General features: G+C 44.2%; 1 protein-coding gene across 1 annotated transcript; it reads right to left on the bottom strand.

Annotated features, from left to right (window-relative positions):
• Nucleotides 1-727: 727 nt before the first annotated feature.
• Nucleotides 728-3,993, bottom strand: TMEM169 (transmembrane protein 169; the record flags this gene model as incomplete). Its single annotated transcript, XM_079924225.1, has 2 exons — nucleotides 3,555-3,993; nucleotides 728-1,350 (listed from the first exon to the last, which is right to left on the bottom strand). Exons 1-2 carry the CDS (start codon nucleotides 3,823-3,825, stop codon nucleotides 728-730), a joined length of 894 nt encoding a protein of 297 aa, XP_079780351.1. The 5' UTR covers nucleotides 3,826-3,993.
• Nucleotides 3,994-11,077: the final 7,084 nt, after the last annotated feature.

Below are 11,077 nucleotides of genomic sequence, written 5' to 3'. Positions count from 1 at the left end.
TCTTCGTTGCCCTTTCCTCTGTTCTATACGAAACAGGGATGTGATGACTGGAGATGTAGTCAGCACTGGGTGTTGAGGATAAAGGCAGTGAGGGTTGGTGAATAAAAAAAGCCTGGGATTCTGATGACTTCATCAATTTCCCTGATGGTCTGCCTCCAGACTTCTTCTATACAGGAAAGAAACAGACCTCTATCTTGTTTAAACTACTGATATTTGGATTTTAATTATATTTAATATATAAATCAAAATCTAAGTGATACACACATATCTTTACATTCTGCTACACTGTTGCAGCCTGCTTCTTAAATATTTCACTCCATCCCTATCTATTATCTTATTGGTGGACTTGGGTCTCCCGTGAGCCTCCTTATTCTCCCTGTCACATTTAGTCACATCTCCCCTGGGTTCCAGGCACCAGGAACACCTCCAAGCTCCTGAACTGACACACACCTGAGCTCCCTTGTCTCAGAAAAATGGTCATCTTAGGTCAAGGAATGAAGAAGAGTTTATCCACTGGATGGACTATCTGGGCACAGATTGCTTTTCTGTTTTCCGCCCTCCTGGAAACCAACAAGATGGTAGGACAGATCAGTGTGAGCTAAAATTTTCCAGAAGAACTGTGTACGGGGGAAGGCGGGGGAGGAATAATTTAAAGAAGGAATATTCTGAAATTGGAAGATGATATACAGGCTACTGAGACCAGAGAATCAAGTAAGTTGTTGGGAGTTTAGACAGTGGATGTTTCTACCTCCTGGGTGGCATCCTTGTTGGACAGATTGCCTGAGATATTGTCAGATTCAAGCAGCTCCACAATGCTGTAGGGAGAACAGTCTTCCAGACCCAGTTTGCTGCACAGCCAGCCACAGAAGCCTTTCTCCATGTCCCGGGCAGCTTGCCACCATGCTCCCCAGGACCATGAGAGCTGGACCACGGCAGCATAGAGGCCCAGGGAAGAGGCCATGGCCATGATGAGCACTGGATAGAAGAGAATGAGGCAGGGGCAACATGAGATCTTGTGCCAGAAGGTCCTCTCCTCGTTGTACACAAGAAAGATATTGTACCAGGTGATGGTGCCATAGTAGAAAGAGACCACGAAGGAGAGGATGAAAACCACAGGCAGGCAGACCAGCGTCCAGAGGACCACGTGGGGCCCACGGTCTGCTCCCAGCTGGCAGGCCTTTCTGCCTTCAGGTGCCATTTCCCTTGAAGACACTTTAGGCTTGGTGAGTTCCTGCAGCTCCTTCTCTGTCAACGTGACATGGATATCCACCATCTGCCCCTTTTTCTTCCCTCGGGTGATGGTCCCAGTTAATGTGACATAGCGGCTGTCCACAGGCATGTTCCACATACCTGCAGGGCATAAAAAGGGAAAAGTCAAGATCAGAAGAGTAGACATTTCATCAGAGCGTCATCCTCTGAGACTGGAGCTGAGTACAAGAATGTCCATTATTATAGCCCCTGACACGGTACACCCTGACATGGTACGAAATCAGTGTTTCCACGATGGACTGAATGGGTCTCCCTCAGGGGAGGGGTTAGTACTCCCATGGTAAACTCTCACATCAGGGCCCTGAAGCAGGTTAAACTTGTTTCTCATTCTCTCTCCACTTTTCTGGGCCTCTATCATGTCTGTGATATGGAGGGGAGTGAGGAACTCTACCACAGACACTACTTCATAGTGACCTTATTTCTAGTTTACAAGTGCTGTGAAAATACTGTTTCTGAGTATCAGCTACTGTGTGTAAAGGTGGTGCTGTGTGTGTGTTATACTGATGAGCAGCCCACCCCTCTTCTCTCCTCATTCCTAACCCCATGCTTCTCTGAGAGGGTCCTCCTCATATGCTGGTGGACATCCCAGCCTTCATATCCAAATTCTGTACACACACAGGCACCACACATACACACGCACAACATACACACATTCCCCAACAAAAATACACCAGCATCATCACCAGCATCACCACCAGCATCACCACGACCAGCATCACCAGCATCACCACAACCAGCATCACCATCATCACCACCACCACCACCACCACCACCACCACCAGCAACAGCATCACCACCACCAGCATCACCAGCATCACCACCACCACCACCAGCATCACCACCATCACCACCACCATCATCACCATCATCACCACCACCAGCATTACCATCACCACCACCAGCGTCACCACCACCACCACCAGCATCACCACCACCAGCATCACCATCATCACCACCACCATCACCACCACCAGCATCGCTATCACCACCACCACTACCACCAGCATCACCGCCACTACCACCAGCATCACCACCACCAGCATCACCAGCATCACCACCACCACCACCAGCATCACCACCATCACCACCACCATCATCACCATCGTCACCACCACCAGCATCACCATCGTCACCACCACTGCCATCACTACCATCACCACCACCCTCACCAAACAGCCACTCTTTGGCCATCCCAGCAGTGAGATTGCAGGTAGTGAAACAGCAAAGTCCACAGTCCTTAGTATGTGAAGTGTAGTCTAGAAGTGGAGGATGGGAGGAGGGTATAGGCTTTCGGTTGGCATGTCCCCCAGGCCCTGTGGACTCCTAGCCCCCTGGCTGGTAGATGGACAGAATGGGCCTGCCTCAAGAGCAAACGTCCCTTCCTCCGAGAGGCATCCCCAACCACGCAATCTTTCCCTCCACCCGCCTCCCTCACTTGCTCATCTTCCCATCACTGAGGTTTACTGTCTTTGGAACCCATACCACTACCTGTAATTGTCTCTTATCTGCTGACTTTTTGCTGTCTGTCTTCCCCTGACTGGAAGGTAAACTGCATGAAGGCAGGGGCATTGCTCATCTTGTTCACCGTGGGCGTATGTCTTAGGGGTGACCATCGACACAGAGATCTACCTCATCCATCTATTGCTGTGTAGTGACACTTAATATGGACACTCCACAGTTTCCTTAAGAGCAACAAACATTCTTATACATGCTTCCTTACGCACATGGGCATGAGGTAGATACTGAGAATTTCTTGGACATAGGCTATGCATATTTTGAATTTTAAATTTAATAGATATTGACAGATTTCCCTGAAGCGGATTCCTCTTCCACATGAGGTATACGAGAATATATCCATTTCCACACATTGATGTTATCATGTTTTACCCAATTTTTGGCCATCCTACATGTGAAGGATTACTATAACTCGTTGTTATAATTTGCATTTTCCTGATTATTATGGAAGTCAAATATTAGTTTCTTTATCTTACATGTATTAAATAGTTAGCATGGTTGTCTTGTATTACTATTTTTTGTGTATAAATCGGTCTCTTCCATTACACAAGGAGTTCCAAAAGGGCAGAGATCTCTTCTGTATCACCTAGAAGAGAACATAATAAATGCTCAACAAATACTATCGATTTGTTGAATGAAGGCTGCAACACTGCGAGAAGAAATGTATCAATAAGAAGTACGTCAGTGAGCAAATGACTGTCTGTCTTCTGGAGGATCCTCATTTGGTTTCCTTCCTGTGGCTTTAAGTAGGTGGCCCCAGAGAGACTTACCATCATCCACAGGATAGTCTAGGAAATCATCTCCCTCCTCCTCTTTAGGCTGATCTCCACCTTCTAATTCCCCAGGCTCCTCATCCAGTTTCTCACTCTCTGACCGGTAGATGATAATAGATTCTGGGCGGGACTCTTTCTTCTTCTTTTTCCTGCGACCCAGTGTGGATTCCCCATCAAGGGCCAGGGCAGCTGCCATGGCTTTCCTCAGAGAGCCCTGGTGGGGGCTTGGGAGCTGGCCCTGGCCTTCCACTGGTGCTGGCTCTTCCATCCTAGTCTTCAAATCTAGCTATTCCTTGTAAAGAGTCCAATTTGCTTGAGCAAACTCACGATCCACACATCACAGAGCTTCTTCCAGGATGGGGCTATGCAAAGACGTTCCAACGATGAGTTGCACCTGAAAGGTAGGAAAGCAAAATCATCAACAGGGAATGAATAGGGTGAGATGGAGAGGGGTTTAGGAAGTGGTCCTCAACTTGGCAGAAGCCTTTGCCCCCCTTTATTTCTCATAAAAGTTTATTTTGGGAGTGCTATGGAAATACTTTTACAGGAATGAATCATTGTTAATAAAATATTATTTGTGTTGCCATATTTTGTGTTGCATATATTATGCAAAACTCATCAATCTAGCTGGGGGATGCCAAGTATAAGGAAGTTGGGTGAGGAAGCCTTACAGACAGATTAAGGACCATTCTTCCTCTCACCATAGATGGAGATTGCTATGGCGGGCACCAGCACTCCAGGCTTCTGGCTATTGGGTCAGCCGTTACAACTATACTCAAATGGTTGAATGCAACTTTGAACAAGCCATCCAACAATGGCACAACTCCACTAACCATGCCTTCTCTGATATTCTATAAAGACACTTGTCTCCTGGCTTCTTGTTGGCCCAAGATCCCAGAATGGCTGGGATCCGTACTATCACCTTCTGGGAGACCAGTGGAAAGAATGCACACTTTTCTCCTCTTTTGTTCTCCAGGTAAAAAGAGGTGGGAGAGAAGAGAGTCTATACAACATCTTTTAAGGAAGAAGCTGATCGGTCTGTGTTTTTGGTACATGGAGCCATTAAGAGGAACGGAATGTTTTGAGTGCTATTGCTAAAGAGGTGCCACTTAGCAAATACCCAGCCAGTCGCATTTAAACAGGTAGCTGCGGGACTTCCCTGGTGGTGTAGTGGTTAAGAATCTGCCTGCCAGTGCAGGGGACGTGGGTTTGATTCCTGGTCTGGGAAGATCCCACATGCCACGGAGCAACTAAGCCCGTGCACCACAATTACTGAAGCCTGTGAGCCTAGAGCCCGCGAGCCATAACTACTGAGTCTGCTGCCACAACTACTGAAGCCTGTGCACCTAGAGCCTGTGCTCCACAACATGAGAAGCCACCGCAATGAGAAGCCTACGCACTGCCGCAAAGAGTAGCCCCCACTCGCCGCAACTAGTGAAAGTCCACGCATAGCAACGAAGATCCAACACAGTCAAAATAACAGGTAACTGCTTGTCTGCTTCTTTTAAAAAAATGTTATTATATTATGGAACGTTCCAAACATGTAAAATGAGAACATTTTTATTAGGGAAAGTGGCAAACATTTATAAAAGCAAAGAGAATAATTCGAATGAATCGTTACTGTACCTCTCACCCAATTTCAACAATAATCAAAACATTAGTAGCCAATTTTGTTTTATCTCCTCATATTATTTAAAAGCAAATGTCAGGGCTTCCCTGGTGGCGCAGTGGTTGAGAGTCCGCCTGCCGATGCAGGGGACACAGGTTCGTGCAGGTTCGGGAAGATCCCACATGCCGCGGAGTGGCTGGGCCCGTGAGCCACGGCTGCTGAGCCTGCGTGTCCGGAACGGAGCCTGTGCTCCGCAACGGGAGAGGCCACAACAGTGAGAGGCCCGCGTACCGCAAAAAAAAAAAAAAAAAAAAAAAAAAAAAAAAAAAAAAAAGCAAATGTCAGATATCATTTCATTTTATCTGTATCTCTTTCAGCATGTACCTCTTACATATAAGAACTCTCTTTTTAAAAAAAGATTATCACCATACCATTATCGCACCTAATTATTTAAACGATTCTTTAATATCATTAAATATCTGGTCAGTTCAAATTTCCCTGTTTAAAACTTTAAATTCTATTTTCTTGAATTAGGATTCAAATAAGATCTATGCAATGGAAACAGATCGCACACCTCTGTCTATAGCAGCGCTGTCCAATAGAACTTTCTGCCATTGCACCTGAAATGAGTCTAGTACAACTGCGGAAATGATTTTTATTTTTATTATTGTTATTTTTTTGGACACGCTGAGCAGCTTGTGGGATCTCAGTTCCCCGACCAGGGATTGAACCTGGGCCCTCGGCAGTGAAAGTGTGGAGTCCTAACCACTGGACCTCCAGGGAATTCCCCAGGAAATGCATCTTAAATTTTATTGAATTCTAACCAATTTAAATTTAAATAGCCACATGTGGCTACTGGCTACTATATTGGACGGAACAGGTCCATATGTTCCTCAACCAATTTTTTTTTTCCTTTTCCTTTCTATTTATTTGTTAAAGAAAGGTCATTTACCTTGCAGATTCTCATAGCCTAGATCTTGAGGATTGCAACCCCCATAGTATGTTCCTCTGAACCACATATTTCCTATAAATTGGTAGCTAAATAAAGAGGCTTACTCAGATTTGGGTTAGAATTTTTTTTGGTCGGTTGGTTGTTTTGGCAAGATGTTATAGATGGTGTTTTGTATTTCCATCAGAAGGTAGCTAATATTTGCTTGACTCCGTGAAATTAGTAGCCATTGACGACTATCGGCCAGACCCATTCGTTCATTAGGTGTTACAAAAATGATGACATTCTATTTCTCTCATTTCTTCTTTATTTATTAGCCAGAATACTCTCATGGGCCTTTTTAAAAAAAAAAAATTTATTTATTTATGGCTGTGTTGGGTCTTCGTTGACGCCCACGGTCTTTCTCTAGTTGCAGAGAGTGGGGGCTACTCTTCACTGCAGTGCGTGGGCTTCTCATTGCAGTGGCTTCTCTTGTTGCGGAGCACGGGCTCTAGGCGTGCACATTCAGTAGTTGTGGCGCACGGGATTAGTTGCTTCGCGGCATGTGGGATCTTCCCGGACCAGGGATCGAACCCATGTCCCCTGCATTGGCAAGCAGATTCACCACTGCGCTACCAGGGAAGTCCCTCATGTGCTTTTAACAAACCCAGTTTTAAACTTAGTGGAGGAGGCAAGTGGCGCCATTGTTATATAACATTATTGTCAATTATACTGTTAAATACCTTTCTTTAATGAGAACAGTGGCAGCTTCTACTGATATGAAAAGTTTCTGAATTATTTACCAAACAAATGTCCTAATTTCCAAATAACTGTATTTATAATTGAGAATTGTAGTAGACTGTAAGTAGACTCTACTCACAGTTCTGTTGCCCCAGGCACCCGGAGACTGTTTACCCTCAGTAACTCCAGGGTGCCAGCTTTTTGTTACTTTTGTTCCCAATTCTCAAATCTTCATTTTGTTTCAGTGCTCTCTGAGTACTTCCTTTCTTTCAAGGCCACATGCACACTCTTTCGTGTCTCTGTATCCCAAACAATAAAACTTCTCCTCTTATTTGTATTAAATGGCCCCAACGTTTAGTGGACTGGCCCAGTCAGGGCAGGGTGGGGAATGAGGAGGATTATGAAACAGACAAAAATCTAACTAGGCGCTAAATGCCACTCAATTTGAAGCAAATTCCATGTCTTAATACGATGCACCTTCTGTATTACCAGGTACCAAGACTGACTCTATCACATTTCTTTGAATGCCAAAACTCCCCAAAGTCTGAGCAACCTTCTCAGCAGGTAGCTCTCCTCCATTGTCCAAGTATCACCTAAATACTTCTCCTTCATCCTTTAATTGTTAATTTTCTTTCCTGTTTCCCCACTGGATGGAAGGTGGGTACTGGGTCTTATCACCTTTGTATCTTGGGCACATAGCCCAGTGACTGAAACAAATGAGGTGCTCAGCCACAGAACTGAAAACGCCCACAGGTGGAATTAAGGTTTCACTAAATCTTCACAGCCTGACTTTGCCTGTTTGAACAAAATAAGTACCATTACCTTCACATTCTTATGCATGGAGCTTGTTGGACTACGAAATTCATTTGGTGACGTCTCTAAGAGCACACGATGTTCTAAAAATGGGAAGATCCAGAATACAGGAGCTTTCTGTGATAAAGTAGGTTCTAATGTCCTCACTTGACGTTATTAAGCTCTTCCATGTTAAATAAAGAAGTGAGAGAACTGGATTTAAGCCTAACTTGCACAATTCCTAACAGAACAAGCACTATTTTGCAATGAGGACATCTGGACTTAATAATAGTAATACCTAAAACTTACTGGATGTTGACTGTGTGCTAGGTGCTGTTCTAAGTGCTTTTCAATAATCATTATTGTGTAATCCTCACAGCAAACCAAGGAAGGAGGTACTATTATTATCCCCATGCAGAGGAGTAATTTGCTCAAGGTTACATAGTAATGGTGCTGTGACTCACACTCAGCTTTGCTAATTTCAGAGCCCATGTTTTATTCACCATGCTTTGCTGCCTGCCAACATTTACCCCAGATTTTATACTTAAACCTCTAGGGCTGTCTTTGATGAATCCATCTCCTATATTAAGGATATATTCCTATGTCCCTATTACTAATCAGTCTCTAAGTCCTGCCACTCATTCCTATGGAATCGCTTTGGTAATGTGTTCATTTCAATTTCTACTACCATCATATGCTAGAATACAGCCCCTACACTGCTTCCTCCACGTAAGTCCCTCTGCCTTCCATTTCAGAATTCTTCCTCTACCGTTTTAAACGGTGATTAATGACACAAGATATTTTTATGTTGTCCAGTAATCATCACTATCTTGCCATTTCTGACTAAAATATATCTCAAGGGTCTGCCTGGTGTTTGAGGCTCTCCATATTCATGCTCCATCCTAAGGTTCCACAGCAGTTTTTCCCATTCCCCATAACATGACTAGTTGACACATTTACTTATGTCGGTTCCTTCACCTTCTTCACTCTTCTCCACCTCTTTCAAGCCTGGCTCAAGAGACTCACTCACTCATGTTCCCTTCTGTGACCATCCCAGCCTACATGTCTCTCCCCGACCCCAATCCTGTTGTTGTAGGAGGGAGGTGAGAATGACATGAGTGTTCGAGCGTCCAATGCCTAGTATGAGTTGATGCTTCATAGATGTTAGTTTCCAATCCCTTTCTTCTGCCTTCTCCTACTCTGTATTCCAGTAGTATTTGTCATCTGTACCATACTCTCTTAGTGCTTAATTATGCAGCATTTCATATCATCTTGAACCGATTATGAATGGCTTCATGATTTTTCATTCATCTCCCCACTGAAGATTATAAAATTTTAGAAGTCAGGAACTGTCTTACACTTCTTTACCTCTAATGGGAAGATCCCAGGGCTGGACATGTAGCAGATACTCAGTACGTACTTGTTGACCCGGTAAGGCAAAGGGGAAGGGAAAATGCCTATTTGTAAATATGATGTGAACAAGGGTTAAGAGAGGAAGGCTTAATTATTTTCCTCATTTCTGTACACTTTATTATGCTGTTAGCATTTGAGCTGCGAAGCAGGATTTGAACATTTCTCCTTTCTTTTACATATCATAAGAGAGAGGGTAGGAAGAAAATTTCTCTAGTTTCCAAGGTTTTAGTCAATAGAATTAAGAGAAGACACAGAACTCTGCTCTTTTTCCTGGAAGGTAGGCTTCGCCCATCCTCCACCTCCACCCCCAGTCCAAAGATTATTAACGAATGTGATACTGCAGACTGTTAACCTCAATCCACCATTAGCTCTGACTCCTCAGTCATTCTGGGGGGGAAAAAATAGGTTTTAAAGTATATACTCAGACTCTGGAACTTACGCATAAAATAACTGGTTTTAAGCCACCCTTGAAGAAAATTCTCCAGATAATTCTTAAATGCATCCACCACTTTTCCCCATCTTCATTGCTACCACTCTGGTCTAAGAGGCCATCATCTCTTACTAAGGTTCTAAAAATGCTCCATATCTTCTGGCTTCTACTCTTGCTGTCTTCAAATCAATTCTCCACTTAGCAGTTAGAAAGATCTTTTGAAAACATACATAAAATCAGGCCGTTTTCTGCTTAAAATCCTCCAGTGACTTCCCATTGGTATAAAATGAAATCCAAACTTTTCATGTGGCCTAAGGACTTGTGTGATCTGGCCTCTCCCTGTCCTGCCATCCTAGGCTATACCATCTCCCTCATGAATAACTCCAACGCTTCAATCACACTAGCTGCCTATGTACTCCTCTAGAGTTTTATTAAAAGAAACCCAACAGGTCTTAAGCAGTCAGTGAACACCCCCAAACTCACAACACCACAAAATGAACTTACCTACCCAGGTGTAGTGCCTTGGTAGAGCTGAGTCATCAGCAGGAAGTCTGGTCATTGCTCCCATCCTGTCACTTGGTCACTAACTCCCACTCCCACCTCCACAGTGGTGGCTCACTGCTGCTTCATGGACCTCTCAGCATCAGGCATGATTTCCCTGGAGTCTGTTCATGATTCTCTGTTCCTAGGTGGTCACTGAAGCACACCTGATCCAGGGCCTTCTCCAAACCCACCCAGATACTCAGCAGAACTTGTGGGCTTGGTAGGTGGAGAAGCCAGGAAGTTTTGAAGCCTCTGCTCTCAGATTAATTGCAGGGAAGCAAGTAACATATATGGATGAAGAGTGGCTGGAAAAAGCTAATAAATGGCAATGACACCAAGCCTTAGCAACTGGACACAGGGAATGGTGGGGGCTGTGGTAAACATAAAGCTCACTCAGGTCTCATCTGAAATAGCAAGTTACTGTTCTCCTCTCTTCTTCCCACCAAGCCAACTGCTTTCATAGAGAAATTCAGGTCCATTTGGTATGGGTTGCCTGAAATTTCATGAGAAAGTTCCTGATTTTAATTACTGCAATTAGTCCAAATTTAAATAAATTACCACGTGGACAAACAACCAAAACAAATCATAGATAGGCTGCCATTCTGCTGTCTCTGGCTTATAATGCTTCCAAATTAGGGTGCCCTGCTCCACTGGTTTAACTAAGTACAATTAGGAATTGACTTTTTGCACCTTCACTGCTATTAACACATCTGCCTCTTCCAGGGCACCTGAACCGGGGCTAAGTGGGTAAAGAATCATCATTTTCAAGTTCATTTATGATTACTACAGTGAGCTGTGCCTTGCTCCAGCCCTGCTGTTCTTCCAGTTCTTTTCTGACTTGTGTATCTGTCACTCAGAGGGCTACACATCACCTGTCTGGGGTGGCCAAACTCCCCCGTTAGCATCTTGGTTTGCCACCATTAGAGGTGCTAGGCCAAACCAGGAAATAAAATGTTTGCCATTTTACCACTGAAAATTACTATTAGCCACTCCCAGAGAGACCATCTCACCAATGTAAAGATGAAAGGAAATTTGGTTCAGACCAGTATCGAGTGATTGGAACG

The sequence above is a fragment of the Stenella coeruleoalba genome (assembly GCF_951394435.1).
Source record: "Stenella coeruleoalba genome assembly, chromosome: 6".
In the NCBI taxonomy this organism is placed as follows: domain Eukaryota; kingdom Metazoa; phylum Chordata; class Mammalia; order Artiodactyla; family Delphinidae; genus Stenella; species Stenella coeruleoalba.
The sequence above is the reverse complement of the archived record's forward strand: the minus strand, read 5'-3'. Positions and strand labels throughout refer to the sequence as shown.